The sequence below is a fragment of the Chiloscyllium plagiosum genome, unplaced genomic scaffold (assembly GCF_037043375.1).
Source record: "Chiloscyllium plagiosum isolate Xiang-an unplaced genomic scaffold, Cpla_swu_hap1 HiC_scaffold_18, whole genome shotgun sequence".
Lineage (NCBI taxonomy): Eukaryota > Metazoa > Chordata > Chondrichthyes > Orectolobiformes > Hemiscylliidae > Chiloscyllium > Chiloscyllium plagiosum.
In genome coordinates this window covers 42,092,096-42,118,893 of record NW_028270156.1, presented here as the reverse complement: position 1 = coordinate 42,118,893, position 26,798 = coordinate 42,092,096, and the positions used below count along the sequence as shown (strand labels likewise).

The window sequence follows — 26,798 nt, the reverse complement described above, 5'->3', positions numbered from 1 at the left end:
CCATGTGAATTGGAGAAATGGCTGAAGGCACTGGATGTTGCAAAAACGATGGCCCTGACAATATTCTGGCAATATGACTGAAGATTTGTGCTCCTGAACTAATGCATCTCGAGCCAAGATCTTCCAGTACAGCTAGAACACTAGCAGTATTCTTGCAATCTAGAAAATGACACAAGTCCATCCTGTATATAAAATGCAGGACAAATCCAATCTGGTTAACTACTTGGAGAAAGTGAAGACGGCAGATGCTGGAGATCAGAGTTGAAAGTGTGGTGCTGGAAAAGCACAGCAGGTCAGGCAGCTTCCGAGGAGCAGTAGAATTGATGTTTCGGGCCTAAGCCCTTCGTCAGGAATGAGGCTTGTGGGCCAGGGGGCTGAGAAATAAATGGGAGAGATGTGGGGCTGGGGACAAGATAGCTGGGAATGCAATAAGTTGATGAAAGTGGGGAAAAGGTGATAGGTCAGAGAGGAGGGTGGAGCAGTAGATGGGAAAGACGATGGACAGGTCAAGAGGACGGTGCCGAGTTGAAAGCTGTGATTGGGATAAAGTGGGGGGAAGAGAAATGAGGAAACTGGTGAAATCCACGTTTATCCCGTGTGGTTGCAGGGTCCCAAGGTGGAAGATGAGGCGTTCTTCCTCCAGGTGTCAGATAGTTAGGGTTTGATGATGGAGGAGGCCCAGAACCTGCATGTCCTTGGTGGAGTGGGAGGGGATATTGAAGTGTTCAGCCATGGCACGGTGGGGTTGGTTGGTGCAGGTGACCCAAAGATGTTCTCTGAAATGATCTGCAAGTTGGCATCCTATCTCCCCAATGTAGAGGAGACCACATCAGGTGGAACAGATGACATTTGTGGAGGTACAGGTACATTTCTGTCTGATGTGGAAGAATCCTTTGGGGCCTTGAACGGAGGTGAGGGGGAAGGTGTGGGTGCAGGTTTTGCACTTCCTGCAGTGGCAGGGAAAGGTGCTGGGAGTGGGGTGAGGGCGAAAGGGGGCGTGGATCTGACAAGGGAGTCACAGAGGAAATGGTCTCTCCGGAATACTGATAAGGGTGGGGAGGGAAACCTAACCCTAGTGGTGGGGTCTGTTTGTACGTGGCAGAAGTGGTGGAGGATAATGTAATGTATACAGAAGTTGTTTGGATGGAAGGTGAGGACCAGGGTGTTCTGTCCTTGTTGCGTTGGGAGGAGTGGGGTTCAAGGGCAGAGATGCGGGAAGTGGAGGAGATGTGCTGGAGGACATCGTTGACCATGTGGGTTGGGAAATTGTGGTCTTTGAAGAAGGAGACCATCCTGGGATTTCTTTATTTATCAATTCTATTCCTAGAGAAATGAATCCAATGATGTGCTTGCTTTTTCAATGTCTTTGTTAATTTTTGTCACATCTTTTTCCTACTTTGTGTATTTATACTCCCAAATTCCTCTTCTCTCTACTCCACTTAAGTTCTTAACTTTCCAAGGAGTATTGATCCATTTCTTCTTCTTCCCAAAGTGTACCACCTCACTTTTTCTATGTTGAATTTGATCAAGTAATTTTAGTTAATTTGTGTCCTAATTATAGAATATTATCCATTTCATATCAATGTCACAAGACCTTACTGGAGTAGATTTTCTGCCAGTGTTAAAGATCAAGGAATTTCGAGGACAACTTGAGTTTCTGGGATCTTTTAAATTGTTTAATCTATTTTATGAATTTATGAGCATAGAATAACTTATACTTTGAACCTATTTTGCCTTATTTTTCTGTCACCAAGTCTCCCTTTACTGGAAAGTCCTTAACACTGTTCCAGCTCCCGAAGAAAGCGATGGCTCACAGTGTGTCAAAACTGAAGCACCTGTGGCTATTGAAATGTTAACGAGCAAAGCCTGATAAGGCAATGCCTTCATGAAAAAAAATGTGAAGGGAGATTAGGAAGAGAAGGAGGGAGTTTATTCAAAATAGAGTTGGAATGGGAAATAAAGCACTCAATTCCCTGCAGTACCCACCTCTCCCAAAAGGCATTGAGACTACTGGTGAACGCTATGTGACACCAGTGACACCCGGGCTTGAACGTAACCTTATTATATGAAATTCCAAATTCTAATAAAATTTAAATGATTCAAACTGTTTATGTGCAAATGTTGTGTGATAAGTGTAGTTGGGCAGGCAAGAATGAAAATCATTGACTGTGAACCAAACGTTTGTTAATTCCCTGTTCCTCATGTTACATTTGAAGGAGGGGAGTGCAAAATTCCATTTATTTAAAGTTTATTTCCTGTTTCCTGAAAATGCATATGTGTTGATAAAGGATTAACAGAGGAAGATGTGAAAATGAGAGTTATCTAGAGTGAGGCAAGATATAGTCAGGTATAGGAAAAAAAGGGAAGGAAAGAGATTGAATTGAGAGGAAGAAAGGGATTTTTTTTTAGAATAGACATTTTTTAAAATCTTCAACAATTCAAAACCATATTTCTAATTGTTTACTTTCTGGTCAAGAAAGATCATTAGCTTTCTGTGGTGAGTTTAGTATGCCACATTGATGTGAAATTCACTAAGTAAACTCGTGAAAGTCACTGGAGATTAAGGGAAAGATGCCAAGTGAGTGAATCTAATGGGAAAGTGGTGCTAATTGAACTTCTGGCAAATCAGAATTCACAGAGGATCTCCTTTTTCACCCATATATTTGTGCCCAATTTTGCCATTTACAATAACACATCTTTTGCTAGGTTTTTTTGCAGCTAATTTTGGACTAACCTCTCCACAGAACACTTTGCACCTTCTAGGGTCCTAAACAAATCTTCCAGGTAAAACAGCGCGTTTCTTGTATTATTTTCAATTTGAACTGCACTAGATTTGAATTGTCTATCATTCCACTCCCACTCTAAACTTTATATTCAAGTTTCCTATATTGTTACAGTGAAGCTTATCTTTCCATTGGGCACTTCATAGTGTGCACTCTTACCATTTTACACATCTTCTTGACCTATACTTTGTGACTTTACTTGCCCTGTCACCCATCCAGTTTTTTTCCCTTGTAACAGCAAGGGAAAGACCCCTTGAATCTTTCTTGGCTTCTGCCTTATTGCAGACTTTCACCTTTGTTTATCCTCACTCTTTCTTTTCTATCTACTTGCTTTAAGCCTGTTACATTTTCCAGTTCTGAAGAAAGATCATTGGCTTGAAAAGTTTATTTCTCTCTCAATTAAATCTGTCTGTTCTGCCATGTATTTCCATTCTTTATTGTTTTTATCTCGAATATGATTGATTTCAGGTATAGTTTATTCACTGTACATAGAACTGAGCAAATGAACACTTTATAACTTTGTTCTGTACAGAGGAAATATTTTACCTTCTTTGTTCCATTACCCAACTGTACCTTCCGCATTACTCAGAATTAGGTTAAATATATTTGGAAACTAATTACCTTTGAAATTGGATGGTTTTCCATGTCTATAAATTTGAATCTATTTCCAACCCAGACCAAAGGGTCACAAAGTTATTTATCTGTGTTTATTGATGCTGTTGGAATATTGCATGCAATTCTGGTCTCCTTCCTGTTGGAAAGATGTTGTGAAACTTGAAAGGGTTCAGAAAAGATTTACAAGGATGTGGCCAGGGTTGGAGGATTTGAGCTATAGGGAGAGGCTGAACAGGCTGGGGCTGTTTTCCCTGGAGCATCGGAGGTTGAGGGGTGACCTTGTAGAGGTTTTCAAAATTATGAGGGGCATGGATAGGATAAATAGACAAAGTCTTTTCTCTGGGGTCAGGGAGTGCAGAACTAGAGGGCATAGGTTTAGGGCGAGAGGGAAAAGATATAAGAGAGACCTAAGGGGCAACGTTTTCACGCAAAGGGTGGTATGTGTATGGAATGAGCTGCCAGAGAAAGTGGTGGAGACTGGTACAATTGCAACTTTTAAGAGGCATTTGGATGGGTGTATTGAATAGGAAGGGTTTGGAGGGATATGGGCTGGGTGCTGGCAGATGGGACTAGATTGGGTTGGGATATCTAGTTGGCATGGATGAGTTGGACCGAAAGGTCTGTTTCCATGCTGTACATCTCTATGACTCGATGCCTGTCTTTGGAGCTCATCAAATGCAGGAATCCTTGCAAAAGATAGTGCAAAAGATCTTTGTAGAAGCCATCCTATTGTGTGTAGCCCTACACATGGAGGGAAAAAAAAACATTTCTCCTGGACAACACATCTATCCTGAGACAGGCTAAGCAAAGACATGCCAGAGAATTCCTAGAGGCCTGCCACTCCAACCACAACGCCATAAACAAACACATACATCTAGATACTGTCTATCAACCCCTCAGAAAACGAACAGGAAATGACATCACCACAAACCCCAGGAACCCCTTCCAGGGCAAACCTATAAATAGAAAGCAGGAGACAACAGCTTTGCTTCACTTGGAGGTCGCCACTGATGATGTTACCTAGCCAGGTAATGAAACGTCTGGATATCAAACCTACAGCTCAGTGAGCAAACCTACACCCTAAACCTCAACCTGAGCTACAAACCTTGCAAAAATTACTCTAGATCTCAGATACAGAGTAAAAATATTCCTGCATCAATTTTGCCATGGTTACATATGAAGTATGATGTGGAGGAGCCGGTGTTGGACTGGGGTGGAGAAAGTTAAAAATCACACAGCACCAGGTTATAGTCCAACAGGTTTATTTGTAAGCACCAGCTTTCGGAGTGCTGTTCCTTCATCAGGTGGTTGTGGAGTATAAGATCATAAGACATAGAATTTATAGCAAAAGATTATAGTGTCATACAGTGATATATTGAACAAACCTGGATTGCTAAGTCTTTCATCTTTTAGAATGCAGGTTTCGGTACATTAATATGTAAATCCCAGAACTACTTTTAAGTCATAGAGTCATAGAGATGTACAGCATGGAAACAGACCCTTCGGTCCAACCCATCCATGCCGACCAGATATCCCAACCCAATCTAGTCTCACCTGCCAGCACCCGGCCCATATCCCTCCAAACCCTCCCTATTCATGTACCCATCCAAATGCCTTTTAAATGTTGCAATTGTCCCAGACGCACTCCGATGTCCAGCGATACATGAATTCAAAACTCTCGAGATAACCTAAGGTTTTATAATAAAAAGTGACATTTCAGGCTCAGACAATGCATTAAAGGTGTGAGGTCAGAGTCTGTCTGTATCCCAATCTTGAGCCAGACTGGTTCTTTTTCCTCTCTCATACACATGGTCTCTCTTATACACACACACACACATACACCCCTCACGCTCACACTGACGCACGCACCTTCTCACAGGCTTATACTCCATCACACTCACACACACTTTACTAAGCTTTCACACACGCAAAAACACTCTCTCACGTGCATTTGCATGCACACACGCACATGCACACACTCATTCTGTCTCTCATGTATATACACATACATGCAAGTTTATTGGTGAATTCATAATTGCAGAATTATATTTGCAGGAACATTCTATTTTGCTCAAAAAATGCACAATCTGCAGGCAGTCAATGCAAGCAGTCAATACATGTAATATTTTGTAAGTTCCACTTTGGAAATAGAACCAGTCTGATTCAAGATTGGGATACAGATAGACTCTGACCTCACACCTTTAATGCATTGTCTGAGTTGAGATGTCACCGTTTGTTATAAAACCTTAAGTTATCTTGAGAAGGTGACTTAAAAAAGTTCTGGGATTTACATATTAATGAACCGAAATCTGCATTCTAAAAGATGGAAGACTTAACAATCCAGGTTTGTTCAATATATCTATTTAGGACTCTGAGTTTTTGCTATAAATTCTGTGTCTTATGATCTCATACTCCACAACCACCCGATGAAGGAGCAACGCCCCAAAACTAGTGCTTCCAAATAAACCTGTTGGACTATAACCTGGCGTTTTGTGATTTTAAACAAATGAAGTAAATCTCCCTTTACCCTGGGCTGACCATTTGCCTTCAACATAATATTAGTAGGGCCCCTTGTGGCAACAAAACAAATTACACTTACTGTATTTCTGCACTATCTTAGATTAGTTTAAAGTGTCATTCATTAGTATTTGAACAGCGCAATAGCTATCAATGACAAAGGCCTTCTGCTTGCCATAACTATATAATTAATCCCAGATAGCTGAACAGCTTGGTGGAATGTGAGTGAGATAGTCAGAAACCTTCAGATCTCCAGTCAGGAAAGTGCTGCCTTTGTCTCTGTGGTGAACTGATATACCTAAAGCCTGAAAAAAGCCAGTTTATATTTTCCTTCCTTGCTACAAGCTGTTGCTTTAAACTAAGAACTCAGAGACTTTGTAAGTTGTGAACCAGCCACTCTGTGTCTTCTGCAGGCAAGTGAAAATATCTGGAGAATAGAGAGATTGCCAATTAGTAAGTTCTGATAAGCCAAAAGGGTCATCTCTGAGAACCCTGTGGAAATGAACCATTGAATGCCTTCCCAACTCCACCCATAGAACCCACGTTTTTGTGTCTCCATAGGATGAGTTTTATAAAAGGGTTGGAGTTTTTAACTAGTAGCGTTATTTATCAACAGTTCATAATTGTTTACCTATTGCTAGAATCTATTTATTTGTAATAAATAGCCATTTTTTGTTAAGTACAGAAACCTGATCCCTGCTTTCTGTCACCATAGGTCTAGAAGTTCAGTAAGTTGGTGAATTCTGCGGACTTTTGTAAAATCTTTAACTTTTGTGATGACTCTGGGAATAGCAAAGCTTAATTTCCAGCATGCTTCCCCAGTGTGGTATGACAAAATACATGGCAGTATTTTGTGTAGGAATGGAAAACATTTCTGGATTGAATGTTAGAAATGGTCTACAACTGAATTAGGGTGAGCTAACTTGGAATTAAATTGCTGTTCGTTCACTGCCACTAGTTCAAAATCCTGAAACTGCTTCCTTAACAGCTCTGTTGGTGTTACACTCCAGGGTTATTAGAGATGTACAATTAATGATGGCTTAACTGATAATGCCCACATTTTGTGAATTATTTTTTAAAACACTCACAAACTCAGTAGATCAGGCTGGAGACAAAAATGTGAGTATTTCTGGTTGAAGACCTTTAATTATATTTGGAATTAAACTGGAGAGGTAAAGGATCAGATGGAGGGAAGTGGAGGCTATGGGGGCTGAGGGTTTGGGCCATTAATGTGAATTCATTTTACCTGTCAGACTGGGCTACTAGTTCACTGATAGCCGGGTGAAAGGATACTGGAACATGCCTCCAGTCTAGAGTAACCTCTTCCTGCCATCGCTGCTAGCTTTATTGCAGTTTCAAGTGTAATGCTAGTAAGTTTTAAACAATAAAACTTTCTTTCCCTAAGAATCTGTTACTGAAGAAATCTACTTGTCTTTACAGAAAATCATGTTTAACACAGATATTTCTTGTCCTTCTCTTATTGTTCTACTGTGTTCATGAGAACCTGTCACAGAGCAGACAAACACAACCATAAAATGCTGAATTTAGTACACTCCAAAGGTTTATGGCATGGTTCCACCTGGATTAAGGCACATTTTCTTCCTTTCAATCTCTTCAAATAAAACACTGCAATCAACAAATTGATAGAATAGATATTAATAATGGTCCTTACATTTCATTCTTTTTTTTGACATCTCAACTTCATTTTGCACCAGCCCGGCAGCACCATATGCTTTATTAACTTATTCAATTGTCATTTTGTGGTTTTATATTACAGTTTAGTTGGGAACGTAGCCAGATACTGTGAGCACAAGTGATAATTTATAGCACCTGCACCTATAATAATACTTGGTCTCTTTTTTTTTCTCTCACCTCCCACTTTGAGGACTAAAATCCCAATGCAGGGAGGTAAGCAACTGCTGGTGAACTTTTGCGACCCTGCTTGGTGGAGTCATTGTTATTTAGCTACCAGTGCGTTTTTCCTATGGACAGGAAAATTGTGGTAATGCACTCTAATGTTTCCAAGTAAGTTTTGCTACTCAGTGTGCTGTTTGTTTGGAGAAGACTTCAGCCTTTGGTTGCTTGTCAGTTGTTTAGTTCATTCGAGACCCTCTCCATTGGGGAAGTGGGGTAAGAGAAGGAGATGGAAATGTGTTGCTGGAAAAGCGCAGCAGGTCAGGCAGCATCTAGGGAACAGGAGAATCGACGTTTCGGGCATTAGCCCTTCTTCAGGAATGGGGAAAGTTTGTCCAGCAGGCTAAGATAAAAGATAGGGAGGAGGGACTTGGGGGAGGGGCGTCGGAAATGTGATAGGTGGAAAGAGGTCAAGGTGAGGGTGATAGGTCAGACTGGGGTGGGGGCGGAGAGGTCGGGAAGAAGATTGCAGGTTAGGAAGGCGGTGCTGAATTTGATGGATTTGACTGAGACAGGCTGGGAGGAGGGGAAATGAGGAAACTGGTGAAATCCGAGTTCATCCCTTGTGGTTGGAGGGTTCCTAGGCGGAAGATGAGGCGTTCTTCCTCCAACCGTCGTTTCGCTGTGGTCTGACGATGGAGGAGTCCAAAGACCTGCATATCCTTGGTGGAGTGGGAGGGGGAATTGAAATGTTGAGCTACAGGGTGGTTGGGTTGGTTGGTCCGGGTGTCCCAGAGGTGTTCTCTGAAACGCTCCGCAAGTAGGCGGCCTGTCTCCCCAATATAGAGGAGGCCACATCGGGTGCAAAGGATGCAATAGATGATATGTGTGGAGGTACAGGTGAATCTGTGGCGGATATGGAAGTTTCCTTTGGGGCCTTGGAGGGAGGTGAGGGGGGAGGTGTGGGCGCAAGTCTTGCACCTCCTGCGGTTGCAGGGGAAGGTGCCGGGAGTGGAGGTTGGGTTGGTGGGGGGTGTGGATCTGACGAGGGAGTCACGGAGGGAGTGGTCTTTACGGAATGCTGATAGGGGAGGGGAGGGAAATATATCCTTGGTGGTGGGGTCCGTTTGGAGGTGGCGGAAATGGCGGCGGATGATGCGCTGTACATGGAGGTTAGTGGGGTGGTAGGTGAGGACCAGTGGGGTTCTGTCCTGGTGGCGGTTGGAGGGGCGGGGTTCAAGGGCGGAGGATCGGGAAGTGAAAGAGATGCGGTGGAGGGCATCGTCGACCACGTCGGGGGGGGAAATTGCGGTCCTTGAAGAAGGAGGCCATCTGGGTTGTGCGTTTTTGGAACTGGTCCTCCTGGGAGCAGATGCGGCGGAGTCGAAGGAATTGGGAGAATGGGATGGCGTTTTTACAGGGGGCAGGATGGGAGGAGGTGTAGTCCAGGTAGCTGTGGGAGTCGGAGTCGGTTGGTTTGTAGTAGATGTCCGTGTTGATTCGGTCGCCTGAGATAGAAATAGAAAGGTCGAGGAAGGGGAGGGAGGAATCTGAGACTGTCCAGGTGAATTTGAGGTCGGGGTGGAAGGTGTTGGTGAAGTGGATGAACTGTTCAACCTCCTCGTGAGAGCACGAGGCGGCGCCGATACAGTCATCGATGTAGCGGAGGAAAAGGTGGGGGGTGGGGCCAGTGTAGTTGCGGAAGATGGATTGTTCCACATATCCTACGAAGAGGCAGGCATAGCTGGGGCCCATGCGGGTGCCCATGGCTACTCCTTTCGTTTGGAGGAAGTGGGAGGATTGGAAAGAGAAGTTGTTCAGGGTGAGGACCAGTTCAGTCAGTCGAAGGAGGGTGTCTGTGGAAGGGTACTGGTCGGTACGGCGGGAAAGAAAGAAGCGGAGGGCTTTGAGTCCTTCGTGATGGGGGATGGAGGTGTACAGGGACTGGATGTCCATGGTGAAAATAAGGCGTTGGGGACCGGGGAAGCGAAAATCATGGAGCAGGTGGAGGGCATGGGTGGTGTCCCGAACGTAAGAGAAGGAGGAAGCTTGTTGCCTTTTGTTGTTGAAGTGGTTTCAAGGTGACTTGCCTCATACTTTGAACCAAATCCATTCTCTACAGAACTAATAAGAAAACCTGCCAAAAGATTAGTTGAGCATGCTTATTGAATAGGCTGGTGAAATTGAATAAAACTGATCAAATTTGAAGGAAGGTGACTATTTGGCACTTAATCTTTCAGACAGTTTTGAAAATTCATTTCAGTCACTCACATTGATTAGCTACGTATGTTGATTACCTAGAAGAAATACCATGGTTGATTCCATTTTAAACTGCATTGTTATAATCTTCCAAAAATGAGTTCAAGTAAATTCTTCATCACAAACATGTCTTTTGACATTATCCAATCATATACATTGTATGTTACTCTTTCCAAACATTTACTTAGTTTTCTTCTTGAATTTCAATTAACATATATACAATCTCTTATGTATTCATATCTATATTATTCTAGCCCAAATGACTTGATTGAAGTATTATCGATCTGATTACGAAACTAACATTTGTTGAAATCTCACAAATACAGTCCCCACCTATTCTTTTTATAGAGTCATACAGCATGGAAACAGACCCTTTGGTCCAACTAGTCTATGCTGAACATAATCCCAAACTAAACTAGTCCCAACAACCTGCTCTTGGCCCATATCCCTCCAAATATTTCCTGTTCATGTATCTATCCACATGTCTTTTAAATGTTATAATTGTACCCACATCCATCATTTTCTCAGGAAGTTCATTCATATGTGAACCACCCTCTGTGTAAAAAAAAAACATGCCTCTTACACTTAGAGTATGGCTGTTTTCATTTCATCATATGTTGGAATTAGAAAGGAAGACGAGTTTATTTCATGGGTAGGTTAGAAGTGCCAAAGGCAAAGGAATATTTCTTCACCTGTCAAATCTAAATTATAAGAGTTCACATTAAACAGATTCTCAAATTAAAAACATGGAGAAAAAAATGCAGGTCAGGCAGTCAGTGTCTGTGGAGAGAGACAAAAACAGAGTTTTGGTGCCAGATTTTATGGAGGAGTAGCTGTCTTACTCCTTGAATGCTATTTTGCACATTTTTTTTAACATGAGAGATCTTCATATTTTTGACAGGAGAATCTAATTCAGGCCAGCTCTGAAAGGCAGAGCTGCACTTCGATTCTGATTGTTCTGTTGTAGTACAAAACTGTTGACGGAAGGTAAACCACAACTCCTTATTCACAGAAGTCAGCTCCTGCATTTTGAAACTTAAAAGTCCAGATTCACAGACAGGCACTTTAACAGCTACTGTGAATAAAGTTAGAGTTCTGGTTGGTAGGGAATTCGAGTAGCAGCTGTGATAAAGTGCCGGATTGCTAGGCATATATGTTAGGATGCCAAGTAGATAGAGGATATTGTACCAAATGGATGGGATACCAGGTCGGAAAGGGATCCAAATTGGTTGTGATTGCCTTGCAGAGAAATAGAGTAACACCTATAGGTGGCAAGGGGCCAGGTAAACATTGCAGTGTTTAGGAGGTTGGGAAATATGGGGTCCAGGTGGGAGAGGGTATGCGTCAGGTTCCAGGTAGGGAACGATCTGTCAGTGGAAGAAGGAGGGAGTAGGTGTGGAGCAGGGAAAGGGGGAGTGTGAGGTCCCAGTAAGTGGAACAGAATGGGTCCAGAGCAGGGGAAGGAAGTGGGTTGCAACATTGAAACAGGAGAATTAAGGTGTTGGGTTCAGAGTGGGTTGGGTGTGTCAAGTCCTCCAGGTTCATAGCTCCTTGAAAATGGAGTCGCAGGTTGATAGGATAGTGAAGAAGGTGTTTGGTATGCTTTCTTTTATTAGTCAGAGTATTGAGTACAGGAGTTGGAAGGTCATGTTGCGGCTGTACAGGACATTGGTTTAGCCACTGTTGAAATATTGTGTGCAATTCTGGTTTCCTTCCTATTGGAAAGATGTTGGGTTCAGAAGAAATTTACAAGGATGTTGCCAGGGTTGGAGGATTTGAGCTATAGGGAGAGGCTGAACAGGCTGGGGCTGTTTTCCCTGGAACGTCGGAGGCTGAGGGGTGACCTTATGGAGGTTTACAAAATTATGAGGGGCTTGGATAGGGTAAATAGGAAAAGTCTTTTCCCTGGGGTCGGGGAGTCCAGAACTAGAGGACATAGGTTTAGGGTGAGAGGGAAAAGATATAAAAGAGACCTAAGGCGCAACTTTTTCACACAGAGGGTAGTACGTATATGGAATGAGTTGCCAGAGGAAGTGTGGAGGCTGGTACAATTGCAACAATCAAGAGGCATTTAGATGGGTATATGAATAGGAAGGATTTGGAGGGATATGGGCCTGGTGCTGGCAGGTGGGACTAGATTCGGTTGGGATATCTGGTCGGCATGGCCGGGTTGGATCGAAGGGTCTGTTACCATGCTGTACATCTCTATGACTCTTAAGTCCTGGGGAGAGAAGGGAAATGTCAAATCAGGATCTGAGGTTTGTAAATTGTCTCGGGGAAGTGTGGTTGGGTTATGTGAGGCAACTATGGGGCTAGTTGAATAGTTACTCAGGAGTTAGACTACACATTTAATAGTCTAACTTTCCCTATGAGTTTGTTTATCTAATTTTATCAAAAGCCTCCGAATTCCTGGAGGGTTCCCAGGTGATTGGCCAGTGGAATCTTTGATTTCCCAAAAATTCCTTCAGAGACTGACACAGTGGTCCCTTGCCCCTGGGAAAATCTGGGTTGACGTTTCAGATTGACGACCTTATGCTAGAACTTCTGTTTAAATGTTGGGTTTAGTTGCCACATCAGTTGTTGTTAAATTGTCACATGTCATGCTGAACACCAATGCAAATATAACCTGTTAATTCAGTTTCACTAGCTATGATTTCATGGGCTTAGACAGATCCTAAGGACTGAATCCTTTAGTGGACAGGTTTGGAGAGTCCGAGTTGGGTTACTTGTTGCAGATATTCCTAGCCTCTGACCAGCTGTTCTAACCATTGCGTTTGTGTAGCTTGTCCAGTTCAGTATCTGCCCAGAATACTGATAGTGGGGGATTCAATTATGGTGACACCATTGAATGTCAAAGGACAATGGATGGATTTTCTGTTATTGGGGATGGTCATTTGCCTGGTGTGAATGTTACTTGTATTTTTTCATCCCAATCCTGAATATTATTCAGATTTTCTGGCATTTGTACATGCACTGCTTCAATCAGTCTATTGCTGAATATTGGTTCCACATGCCCATTGCTATGATGCTTTCCTGTTGCTGTATTCATTTTCACACTCTGAATTCATCATTAGCAAACATTCCCCCCCACCCCACCACCAATGTTTAGTGAGAAATTTTGCTGGTAGTCCATGTCAGACCCTGTCTACTGTTCCATTACCTTTCCTTACAAATATTTTCTTGTTCACAATGTATTAAATCCGATTGCCAAACTTTAAAATGAAAATGCTTTTATATTTATCCCATGCCTTTAAATGCATTGTCACTGCCTCATTGAAATCATTTGCAAAGGGCAGATCTGCTATAAGCCATGACAGTGCACTTCAGTATTTCTTAGAAATCTCACATCTGTTTTTTTATCGCTGAGTTTGTTATACTTTTCATCTCTTATTTCTGCATTCTTTACAAAAGGTTATTTTTCTTTCAGAAGATGAATGAGCAAATTGTGTATGTAATGTCAACAAAATTGACCTCTTTCTTCTAAAATATCTACCCCAATGTCAATAACACTAGTCGAAAGTTTATGTTCCATTAAAGAAATGCATTGGTGTCTCAACTGAGTAAATTACAAATTTACAGATTTTCCAAACATGATTCTCTGTCATTTCCCATATTTAATTTCATGTGTACTTTTTTCATTGATGATCTACTCAGTAAGGAGGTTATTTCACTCGACAACACATCTGTGTTAATAAAATGAATGATTCTCAGTATTTTACCAGTCATGATTGAATGTTGGAGCAGACCTGATGGACTGAATGGCCTAATTTCCTGCTCCTATGTCTTACGGTCTTATGGTCTGGTTTACAAGGCATAACCATTCTATTCAAAGATTTTAGTGGGTTATCATCTCCAAATTTCAAATTGGTAGAATGTTCAAATTCCTGAATTTTTCTACTCAGAATCTAGGTAGCCTTTTAGCCAGCCTAGTCCACTCAGTAGACATGAATCCAGTGCCTAATGCTATGTAATTGAAAGATTCTATCTCCAATATATTGATCACTGGGCTGAAGTGTCTTGACCAATAAAATGACTGCTATATGTCCTTCTTCTTCCACAGTCCAATTAATTATATACCAGCCAAGTTGGAGAATTTCCAAATTAAATTACTGCAGCCTTGCATTAGTACTCCATATATTAGCCTCCATCTTTCTTAAATTTATCAAAATCAGACTATGCCTCAAGATGTCACTAAATAATTTCTTTGATTGTAAGTTTATCCACAAAAGTTAATCTGTCAAAGCATCATCCTTATCCTCCAACTATATTTAAACAGAATTTTCAAGTCTACATTTTTATGTGAGTCTTTTATTTCAGTTAACCATAAAACTTTCATCCCACTGATTATTAGCTTCCCATATTTATACAACAAATTCAAATCCAGTTAACTCATAATTAATTCATCACCTGTTCCATCATTCCATTAGGCTCGTGCTTTCTTTCAGATCATATTTGGTGATAACATGCTTCAGTATCTGAGGATTTGTGAACGGTGCTAACTTTGTGCAATCATCAGCAAACATTCCCACTTTTGACCTTATGGTGGAGGGAAGGTCGTTGATGAAGCAGCTGAAGATGATTGAGACCAGGGCACTACCCTTCCTCCATGACTTTGTTTCCTTTTCTAGGGATAAACTTTGAGCAAATATCACCATAGACCCACTGACTCCCTCAGCTACGTCAACTACACTTTTTAACACCCTGGTTCTTGTAAGGATTCTCTCATTTTCTCTTTATGCATCACATCTGTTCTAATCATGCAGCCTTCCATACTAGCACTTAAGATGTATCATCCTTTTTCCTCAACTGAAAGTACTTGCTCACTCTGTCAGACCCCTCAAACATCATCCAGTTACACTTTCCATGCCTACTCTCACCCATTCTGTTGGTTCTAATTTTATTTTGGTTTTGGGCAGTAATTATTCGTGCTTATGCAATTCACACCTTTGCTGGACGTGCCTCATGTTTCTTTACTTCCCCAGTTACACTATCTTTCGCCTGCACCACCAACTAATTTGTCTTTTAGGGAAATTGAATGCTCCCCCTAACCCCCACCCTTTCTCAACCTTGAATTGGGTTTGCAGGTGGCAGGTGGTAGTGGAAGTATCAATTAGATGGAATGGTGAGGGGTGAGGACCCAACCTGCACATCCTCGTCCACCTGCCTCCAGTCAAGCTCAAGTACATTTGGTGACCATGCCAGTCGGAGGCCAATTGTGATCTTTAAGTAGACATCCTACTGCCACTGACATTCAGTGGGCAGTGGCTATTCTGTGTAAAACAAAAAGTCAGCAAATGGCTTTGTCTGCAGCCTAGTGAGTGAGGCTGTTTCTTTCACAGGTACTCTGAGCCTGCTAAGGGAGCAGGCATCAGGAAATGGAGAGCCTACTGAAAGCCACACCACTCCCTTGGTACATTACACATTGCTTACTGGCAAACACTTACTTGCAACACCCACCCTGTCTACACACATGTCAACCTGAAGATCCATCTGTGATCTTCAAGGTAGGTCCAAGTGTTACAGCAGCAGTGGTCATTGTTCTGGTAGTGCTGCACATTCTGATGAACTGTTGACAACTTTCAGGGAAGGATAACCATCCTACTGGGGCCTGATACGTAGGAGACGAATCTTTGCTGTCAGATAGGTGCTTTATTGTCTGTCTGGCAATTGCATCTAGTCTTCTGGAGAGAAGCTATGTGGAGCTGCCATAGTTTTGTAGTTAATGTATATGGTCTCCCACTACTGACGCTAAATTCCAATCTTAGTCTTTTCTGCCTTCACCGCATCACAGGCCTTCTCTTTTTATTCTCTTCCCAAGCCTTTTTACCTCCCAGACACCTCACCCTAGACCCCTCATTTCATTTGTTTAAAATCTATTGTATTTGTAACTTTTGAGGTTCTGATTAATAATTAACTCTGTTTTACTCTATCCACCAATGTTGCCTTACCTTTGAATATCTCCAATATTGTCTGCTTTGATTTCAGCCTCCGTTTACTTCTGTATCCCTTTATGCTCTTTCTCTTGGGAACTGTCAAGATTGTTTCTCATTAGTAAATTTTGCTTTCAATTAATAGTCCTGTAGGAAACTGTATAGAAAGGTTAACATGTTACTATGGTCATTATATGCACTTTGATTTGATAATTTTATGTGCATCCTAATGTAATATTCACTTTGATTGTATGTACTCGTATTATTTTCCTCGATATAAATTTATGACATTGCATTGAAAGTTAATTTCCTTTTGGAGGTTGTCTTACAAAAATCAAACTGCATTTGCTATTGCTGTATGTGTGTGGTTAATCTCATTTCCTGTTGTTGATTTCATGTCTTTGCTGCTCTGGCTACCTCAGGCATTATCTGTTGCCCTGCTTGCAGGCAAACGTGTTTCACAAGTGATGTAGTGGAGAATGTCTTCATCAGAGACTATCCCCAAGTAATACAAAAGATGGAAAAGGTAAGCACAATATGAATCTTGAGTAATCTGCATTTAAATTATTGAGTGTGTTTTGCATAAAAATTGCATGATGCTGCTAAGATGTCACATATGATTACTCAGTTCACCAAATCAACAATTGAACTGCATTTACTTGCATCTATTTCTTGAATAAAAAAGATGCAATGATAATTCCAGTTCTTATACTTATTTCATAAAATATATTTCACATTTTCTTTGTAACTTCCAATGTGACAAAGTGACTGCTTTTTGAAAAATATTATTTGTCCTCCTATTTGAAATGGCAATTTATTTCATAAAAGAGATAATAAGGTAAAAATTCTTTGTGATGCTCATCCTTGCATTGTTAAGGCAGGATTGTTTTGTTTGCCTTTTGAGACTCCATTAACACACTGAACTTGACACCATCCAGGACAGAGTAGCTTGCCTAATTGGCATCTCACCCACCACCAGAAATATGCATTTCTTCCATCACTGATGGCAGTATTGTGTACCATATAGAAGCTGCCTTGCAGAAACTCACTAAGATTCCTTCTTTTCCCTTTCCAAACCCATAACCCCTCCCACCTAGTGGAACAAGGGAAACAGGAACATGAGAACATCAATTTCAAGTTGTCCATTATCCTCATATTAAAAAATGCATTATTGTTCCTTTGCAATTACTATACCAAAGTTTGGGAACTCCCTAACTAACAGCACTGTGGATGTGCCTACACAACATGGACTGAAGCAGTTCAAGAAGGCAGCTACCTGAACCGCATCTTGTCAAAGACAATTATAGATGCGCAATAAATACTGAATTTGCAAACAATGGACATGTGCCATAAATAAATAAAATTATGAATTTCCAGGCTTAAGAATGTTTAAATGTGCATATATTTTTGAGTTCAAAATATGTGACATCATAATTTAAATAGTGAGAAAGGTTGAAATTGAGATTATTCTAACTGCTGAATTCAGAGAAGTAATTTCTTTCCCTTCCATTAAATTAAATTTATATTCTGATTGAAGTGGAAAGGAACAGCTGTTTATTGCAATGATAAGTGCCATCATAAAAATAGTTGCAGAACTGCAGACCCTTTACTTCAACAAGTGAGTAAGAATCTGGTTTGGTAACATTGTTTTTCAGAACTGATAACATCATATTGGTTCATGTGTATACTCAGCATTATGGTTGTACTGGGAGTGTTGTCATAACTATACTATACTAAGATTTCAAAATAATCCAGTAGTATTCTGCTCAATACATGATGAACAGGTACCCAGACTTTAACTTATTTAACTCTGTTTGTATTAATTGTGACCAAGAAAGTAGACTTCTGAAGAAGGCGAATGTCTATGTTACAAAAAATTGGTAATTGTATTTAGAATTGTCTGTATTACAAATATGAGTTTCATTTCATTTATTTAGCTATAATTCAGGCAACAGGTTTGAATTTCTGTGGAGTTTCTTTGTTAATGATAATGTCAGTATTGCCTATTTCACTGGGTCATTCCTGGATTCTGCACTTATGGATCATGTTGCACACATTGTGATGGTGATGGTTCAGGGTTGTGGCAAATATCAAAAATAGATTTCGAACATGAGAACCTAAGACATAAAAGTAATAAAGTTTGAACCCCCTTGCACCTGTTCCACCAAAGATCATTGGTCTATCCCAATGTTCTGTGATGTCTGTCCCTAGTACCCAAAAATCCATAGATCCCAGTCCTGAATATACATAACAATTGAGCATGCAGAGCTCTGTTAGGCAGACAATACTGAAGACTTGTCACCCTCAGCGTGAAGAAATTTCTCCTCAGCTCAGTCCTAACTGATCTACCACTTAGTTATGTTATTTCTATTCTTTCCAGCCAGGAAAATTATCCCCTCTGCAGTTACCCTGTGAAGACCTAACAAATGTTTATGTTTCAATGAAATCTGCAATCTCTCATTTCCAGAAGTCAATCTTGTTAATTCTTCTTGCACCTTTTCCAAGGCATTTATTAAAATTACCATAGTCCCAGAGAATCATCAGAGCGAGATGGCTGATGGTGGTTTAACCTGAAGGTCACCGGTCCTCAGCTGAGGGGTGAGATTGGGAAGGTCGGCCTCTCATGGTGGCCTCAGCTGGTATGGGAGTTAAACCCACACTATTAGCATTACAAAGCAGCCAGCCAGCTGACTGATCTAAGGCACGTATATCATGGTTAGTAAAGGATACTAAAAATTGTGGACAGTATTCTAGGTGAGGTCGCACTATATAAGCCCACTATAATTGCTGCAAGAGCTCCTTGGTGTTACGTTCAACCATTATTCAATGAAGGCAAACATATAATTGTCTTCTGAATTGCTTCTTGAATTTATTGTTAACTTTGTGTTACCTGTTAACTTCACATACATATTCATTTACAAAGACCCCAAGACTCTCTGCAGACTAATATCTATTTGGTTTATCTTCTAAAATAGCAGTTAGCTTTTCAATTTTCCTCCGAGAGTAGATGCTTTCAGTGTTCTCCACATTATACTTCATCTGACACATTCTTGCCCATTTAACTGGTCTGATCATTTTAGCCTTTGGATGTTAGAATTATAGCCATTGAATGCTAGAATTTTTGGCAATTTGATGCAATGTAATTACACTATAATCTGACTTCAAGGAAATGTTGTTCGCCTTTGATTCCTATTCAGGTAACATCACAATAACTTAGGACTGTCACTATGTATAGAAACTTATCATCTTGAATTCCTTTATTGATAGTCTGCAGAAGTTTATCACCTACTTTCAAGTCAGACTGCATTACTATTCTGTAGCCACTACAATTTGTGACGTGCAATTAGTTCTATATATTAAATAAAGTCAGCTATGATTTTCATACACTACACAGTCTTCACTATATTTCAGTGCTTTTCCTAGTAAAAAGTCATTTGGAATTTAATTCGCAAAATGTTTCTTCTAATCTTATAGCTACATCAGAAACCTTGCACCTAAGAGATTGCATCAAAGGATCATAGGTTGGTTTGGTGGTAAGAAGCCAAAGCAGCAACAAAGTCAGCAACTGAACTTGAGATAATGATATTTGATCCCAGCCTGAGGTTAAGACACTATATTTTCATTGTAAACCTGTTGGTGTGTGGTTCAGCTGGGACAGTTTTAAACAAAATTCAAATGTTTGCATGCAGTAGAGTTAGCTAGTGTTGCAGTATGCAGGGGAAATGTGCAAAAAATAGTATTTCTTAAAGGGTGGTGAATTGTTTGGGTCATGCCATGGGTGCAAATTTTAACACAGCAGTTTTCCTTTTCTGTTTTGAGTGTGACTGTAGACAGAATGATAGATGTGATAAGAAAAATTGATGATGTGAAGATTACGCTAAAAGAAGAGAGAGAAGTTATGTGCACAATAATTGTTGTATATCTGGACCTTGAAGGCATTTAACCAAGTGTCATATAAGATAGTTGTTAAAAATATGGAAGCCCACTGAATTAAGAGTGCGGCAGCTATATGAATACAGAGTTGGTTCAGTGACAGGAAACAGTGGTGATGGATGGATGTTATTCAGATTAAGAGGTAGTTTGCAATGGTTTTCACTAAGTGTCAGTTTTGGGTCCATTACCTTCCAATTTTTGTGAATTATCTACCACTTGTAGGGAGCAGTATCATGAATTTTGCAGATAATACAAATCATAATAATTTAGGGATTAGGACAGATATAGTCTTGAGGATGACGCATAGCAGGTGAAGTTCAATACAGAGAAGTGTAAGTGATGTATTTGATAGCACCATTTCTGCCAGAGAAATTGACTTTTGTAAGAGCAAGCAGCGGGTCACCAGAGGTAATGTAATTGTTAGTTGATAGTTTGCAAGGGAGTAATTTCTTGAATAACAAATGCAATGCTCATTTACAGAGAGAATTACGTAATGTAGATAGATAGCATTGGAGTGCTAGGTAGACTTATTATTTGGACTTCCTAAATGTTAGGTTGAAATGTTATTTCCATGCCAGGGAGAAAACAACAGGTTGGGAGTGGGGCATAGGCATAAAAGTGGAAGCCGTGGCAAACGTTTCCATTTCTGCCACTTTCTTTCCCTCTCATCTGCTTGTGGTAGGTTTCTCAATAGCTGGGGGCAAGTTAGTTGACCAGCTACTGCTCGGGGGGGAGGGGGCACTTTATGGAAAGATGGAAAAGCTGCCTGCTATTATTGTTTCATAGGCAGGACTTCCTCCTTGATGGGATTAAATGTTTTACCTCAAGTAGGTTAACAATATGGTAGCTATTAACAGACTGAGTCATAAGGTGGCCAAATTGGAATGGACTTGACAAAGAGTCTTGCATGGAATGGGGAGGAAATGGGGGACTGTCCTCTCCAGTCAAAATTCTAGTGAAAGTAAGTAATATAAACATAAAGCTTTAAAGATGATTGATGAGGGCAGGGCAGTGGATGTAGTTTACAGGGACTATAGCAAGGCTGTTGACAAGGTCCCTCATGGTAGGCTGATAAAGAAAGTGAAATCACATGGGATTCGTGGTGAACTATTAAGATGAATGAAGAACTGGCTTAGTCATAGAAGACAGAGTTGAGGTGGAAGAATGTTTTTCTGACTGGAGATATGTGACCAGTAGTGTTCCACAGGGATCAGTGCTGGGGCCCCTGTTGTTTGTAATGTGTATACGTCATTTAGGGAAGAATGTAGGTGGTTTGATTAGTAAGTTTGCGGATGACACAAAGATTGAGGAAGCTCCATATAGTGAGGAGGGTTGCCAAAGGATACAACTGGATACTGATAGGCTGGAAACTTGGGTAGAGAAATGGCAGATGGAGTTTAATCAGGACTAATGCGAGGTGAGGAATTTTGGGAAGTCTAATACAGAGTGAAGTATACAATAAATGGCAGAATCCTTAGTAGCATCAACATATAGAAGGATCTAGGTGTACAGGTGTATAATTGCCTGAAAGTGGCAACACAAGTGGATAAGGTGGTCAAGAAGGCAAATGGCATGCTTGCCTTCATTAGTCAAGGCATGGGGTATAAAAATTGACAAGTCACATTGCAACTTTATAGAACTTTAATTAGGCCACATTTGGAATATTGCATACAGTCACCACACTACAAGAAGGATGTGGAAGCTTTAGAGAAGGTACAAAAATGGTTTGCCAGGATGTTGTCTGGTTTGGAGGGTATTATTTATGAGGAGACATTGGAGAAATTTTGTTTGTTTCTACTTGAATGCTAAAGGGTGAGGGGCAACCTGATAGAAGTTTACAAAATTAGGAGAGGCATGGCTAGAGTGGATAGTCGGAGTGTTTTCCCCAAGATAGAAATGTCAATTACTAGGAGAGGTAGATTTAAGGTAAAAGAGGTTAAATTTAAAGCAGATATGAGAGGCACATTTTTTACACACAGGTTGGTAGCTGCCAAGAATGGTAGATACAACAGAGGTGGTAGATACAACAGCAATGTTTAAGAGGAACCTTGAATGATATAACAATAGGCAGAGAATAGGGGCATATGGACCATGTCGAGGCAAAAAACTTTAATCTAGAGAGGCATCACGTTCAGCACAGTCTTGGTGGGCCGAAGGGCCTATTCCTGTGCTGTACTATTCTTTTTGTTTCTTTTGTTCCTAAACAAGCTAGGCTCTTGGATGCTTGGATATATTGTACTAAATTAGAATGTGTAGATTTTCATAGATAGCATATAGCTGTGGGGGAACAAGATAACCGAATGTTATCCAGTAGGACAGCCTGATTAGATTAGATTACTTACAGTGTGGAAACAGGCCCTTCGGCCCAACAAATCCACACCGCCCCGCCGAAGTGCAACCCACCCATACATTTACCCCTTACCTAACACTACGGGCAATTTAGCATGGCCAATTCACCTGACCTGCACATCTTTGGACTGTGGGAGGAAACCGAAGCACCCGGAGGAAACCCACGCAAACTCCACACAGTCAGTCGCCTGAGGCGGGAATTGAACCCGGGTCTCTGGCGCTATGAGGCAGCAGTGCTAACCACTGTGCCACCGTGCCGCCCATATGATCTGCTATGGTTTTCAGGAACCACTCTAATCCAGACTCTGATCTCCAACATTTGCAGTCCTCACTTTTGCCCAGATATAGATTGTGATAACCTATTGATTAGAAATATATTGGAGAATACTTGAGTAGACCTGGTCCTTGGAGAAAGTGAGGACTGCAGATGCTTTAGATCAAAGTGAAAAAGTGTGGTGCTGGAAAAGTACAGCCGGTCAGGCAGCATCCGAGGGGGAGGAGTGTCAACGTTTCAAGCATAATCTCCTCATCGGGAATGACGGGGCGTCCCAAGAGAACTGAGAAATAAATGAGGGGGGATGTTGAGCTTGGTGGAAGGTAGCTGGGAATGCGTTAGGTAGATAAAGGTGGGAGATGATGGTAATAGGTTGGGTGGAGCGGATAAGTGGGAAAGAAGATGGACAGGTAGGACAGTTCAAGAGGACGATGCAGAGTTGGAGGGTTGGATCTGGGATTAGGTGGAGGGTGGGGAAATGAGGAAACTGGTGAAATCAACATTGATCCGTGTGATTGGAGTGTTCCAAGACAGAAGATGAGGTGTTCTTCCTCTAGGATTCATGTGGCTAGAGTTTGGCGGTGGAAGAGGCTTGCATGTCCTTGGTGGATTAGGAGGGGGGAGTTGAAGTGTTCATCTACAGGGCAGTCTGGTTGATTAGTGCATGTGTCCCAGAGATATTCTCTGAAACATTCCACAAATTGGCCTCCTGTCTCCCCAGTGTAGAGGAGACCACATCGACAGCAACGGACACAGTAGATGATGTCTGTGGAAGTACAGGTAAATCTCTGTCGAATGTGGAAGGATCATTTGGGGCCGTGGATGGAGGTGAGGGGAGAGGTGGGATGCAGGTTTTGCACGTCTTGTGGAAGATGGACTGTTCCACATACTCGACGAAGAGGCAGGCATCGCTGTGGCCCATGCCGGTGCACAGGGCAACCCCTTTGGTCTGGAGAAAGTAGGAGGATTTGAAGGAGAAAATGTTGAGGGTGAGAACCAGTTCAGCCAATGAAACCATGCAGGTGCCCTTCCCTTGCCACCGCAAGAAGTGCAAAACCTGCACCGAACATATCTCTGCATACTTTGACACCGTCCTGTCCCCCTTGGTCCAGGATCTCCCCACATACATTCGGGACACATCCCACTCCCTCCACCTCATCCGGAACTTTTGTTTCCCCATCCCATAATGCCTCATCTTCACCATGGACATTCACTCCATGTACACATCCATCCGCCATGACTAAGGCCTCCAAGCCCTCCGTTTCTTCATCTACCACCAACCCAATCAGTACTCTTCCACTGACACACTCATTCGATTGGCTGGACTGGTTCTCACCCTCAACAATTTCTCCTTTGAATACTCCCACTTCCTCCAGACCAAATGGGTAGTCATGGGTATCGGCTATGCCTGCCTCTTTGTTGGGTACGTGGAACAGTCCATGTTCTGCAGCTACACCGGCACCATCCCCCACCTTTTCCTCTGCTACATTGATGACTGTATCAGCACAAGGAGGTATAACTGCTCATCAACTTCATGACCACCTTCCACCCTGACCTCAAATTCACCTGGACCTCCACCATAGAACATCCTGGATGGCTTCCTTCTTCAAGGACCACAATTTCCCCTCCAACATGGTCAACAATTCCCTCCAGTGCATCTCCTCCACTTCTTGCACCTCTACCCTTGAACCCCACCCCTCCCCACACTCGGTCCTCACCTTCCACCTTACCAACCTCCGGATATAAAGCATCATCCTTGGCCATTACTGCCACCTACAAACAGACCCCACTACTAGGGTTATATTTCTCTTCACACCCCTATCTGTGTTTCACAGAGACCATTCCCTCCGTGACTCCCTTGTTACATCCACACCTCCCATAAACCTACACTCCACTCTCAGCACCTTCCCCTGCCACTGCAAGTAGTGCAAAACCTGTGTCTACATGCCGCTCCACCCTCCCCTCATCACCTTCGTCCAAGGCCCCAAAGAATCCTTTCACATCCAATGGAGATATTCCCGCACTTCCACACATGTCTCAATGTGGTCTCCTCTATATTAGGGAGACAGGATGCCAATTTGCGGAATGTTTCAGAAAACCTCTCTGGGACACACACACCAATCAACTCCATTGCCCTGTGACCGATCGCCAACTCCCCCTCCCAATCCGCCTAGGACATGCAAGTCCTTGGCCTCCTCCACCGCCAAATTCTAGTCACCTGACCCCTGGAGGAAGAACACTTTATCTTCTGCCTTGGGACCCTCCAACCACATGGGATCAATGTTGATTTCACCAGTTTCATCATTTCCCCTCACCCCACCTTCTTGCAGGTCCAACCTTCCAACTTGGCAGTGTCCTCTTGAACTGTCCTATCTATCCATCTCTCTTCCTATCTATCTGCTCCACCCTCCTTTCCGACCTATCACTATCACCCCCCCCCCCCCCCCCATCTTCATTACCTATCGCATTCCCAGCTACCTTCAACCCAGCCCTCCCCCTGCCCCCTATTTATCTCTCAGCCCCCTTGGCCCACCCCTGCACCATTCCTGATGAAGAGCTTAGCTCAAAGCCCAACTCTCCTGCTTCTTGGGTGCTGCTTAGGCCTGGTCCTTCCACAGTCAGTCTCTCTTAATTTCAAAAGCACTAGACTTTGTCGAAGAAGCCACCCAATAATACTGTTATAAGTAATCAATTTGTGTTCCCTTTTCTTTCAATTTTCCATTTTTTCTCCTTCTTGCATCTTCGTAGATGGTGCTGAGTCCTGACAGTTTCATAAACAATAATTGTTTTCAGTGTAGTATCTCGGTTCCCATTCATTGGGTCAGCTTGAACGGAGTGCTGTGGTCATCAAACCAGAATCAGCATAGCCAAGCTTGAGTCTGCACTTATCTACTTTGCATAAATGTGCACTTCCTTCTTGATGTTAGATTGCAGGAATTACTGTGATTTATTTTTTATCCTGTCTGACTTCGGATGTTTCACTGATTTGTGCTTTGCAAAGGACATTGTTTGAGGTCATTTAATACTAATTAGACAATAGATAGAAACTCCAACCTGCAAGCTTCCTGTAAGTTTCATAAGATTTATATCCAATCCAGGAATACTTTTTAACAAAAGAAATAAAATCATTTAAGGTTAGTTTTCTAGAATATGGTTTCCCAGTACTGCCTAAGCACAGGACAGTTTGTGTGTGTGTGTAGATACTGTAATACCAATGGTCTCTGCTTCAGTGCTGATCTTGAAATTTATACTGAACAATTTTTATAGATTCACATTGTTGTAGCAAATTTAAGTGTTCAAATGAAAATGTAGCAAATGTACATTTGGTACATTCGTGTTTGGATAATTCGCAACCTAATTTCCTGTTTTTGTGATGATTGGGGTTATCTGCAATCTGCCCACATAAAAAGGGACAATTTCAAATAGACTTTTGAGTTTTGAGGCCTGAATCAGCACGAATGTTGAAGTTGAGGTATACTTACAGTACTAAAGCCATCCAATAAATGACATTTGTTTTCTCTGCTCCAAGGGTATGGGTCCAGTATTCCAGCCTTCGTTTTCCAATCTTTTCACCATCCCAGTGAATTAACACTATGGGTTTTTATTTGTGCCCCCCTCCCTCCCACCCTATGGAAGCACAAGAAGTGTAGCACCTCCTCTTTTATCTTTTCTCTTCCACTGTGCAGGACCCCAACATTCCTTCCAGTTAAATCACCAATTTATTTATACTTCCTTTCATAATGTGAGCAGTAAATACAGTACATAATGTGATGTCCTCTGCATGGGGGAGACTAAACGCAGATTGGATAATTATTTTGCTGAATGCTTAGGTTTGATCTGTGAGAGTAACCCTGAGCTTCTGCTCTTTAGCCATTTTATTTCTCTGCATCACCTGCCTTGTCCTGACCTTCTACACTGATCCACTGATATTCAGCCATGGCTCAAGGAACAGCAACTTACCTTTGATTATGCACTTCCCAACTTCCAGAGTCATTATCAACCTTAATGATATGAATTCGGAGCAATTGGTCTAATTCTTCCTTTTCAGATGGACATTCTGGCGATGCTTTTGTTGATCATCTGTTCATCCTGACTTCTACTATTTTGTTCATTCCTCTTTCCACTGTTGTTACATGAACTGCTGAACATTTCCAGCATATTCAGTTCAGATTATCTTTGTATCTTTGTTCATTTGCACCAGGTTGTCTGATCTTGCATCCAGTCTAGTTAGGAAATTAAACTACATTGTCTTTCTCATCCTATGTTAAAGGAAATTTTCTCAAT

The 26,798-nt window shown here is 41.7% G+C and overlaps 1 protein-coding gene across 2 annotated transcripts in view; it reads left to right on the top strand.

Moving 5' to 3' along the window:
- Positions 1-26,798, top strand: part of trim66 (tripartite motif containing 66) — a 231,161-nt gene that overhangs the window by 132,209 nt on the left and 72,154 nt on the right. The window contains exon 2 of one of the 2 annotated variants that reach the window (XM_043705850.2): positions 16,381-16,484. In XM_043705850.2, coding sequence (XP_043561785.1) covers positions 16,381-16,484 — 104 coding nt within the window. The remainder of the gene's footprint in view (positions 1-16,380; positions 16,485-26,798) is intronic. The other variant, XM_087996546.1, reaches the window with a different exon arrangement.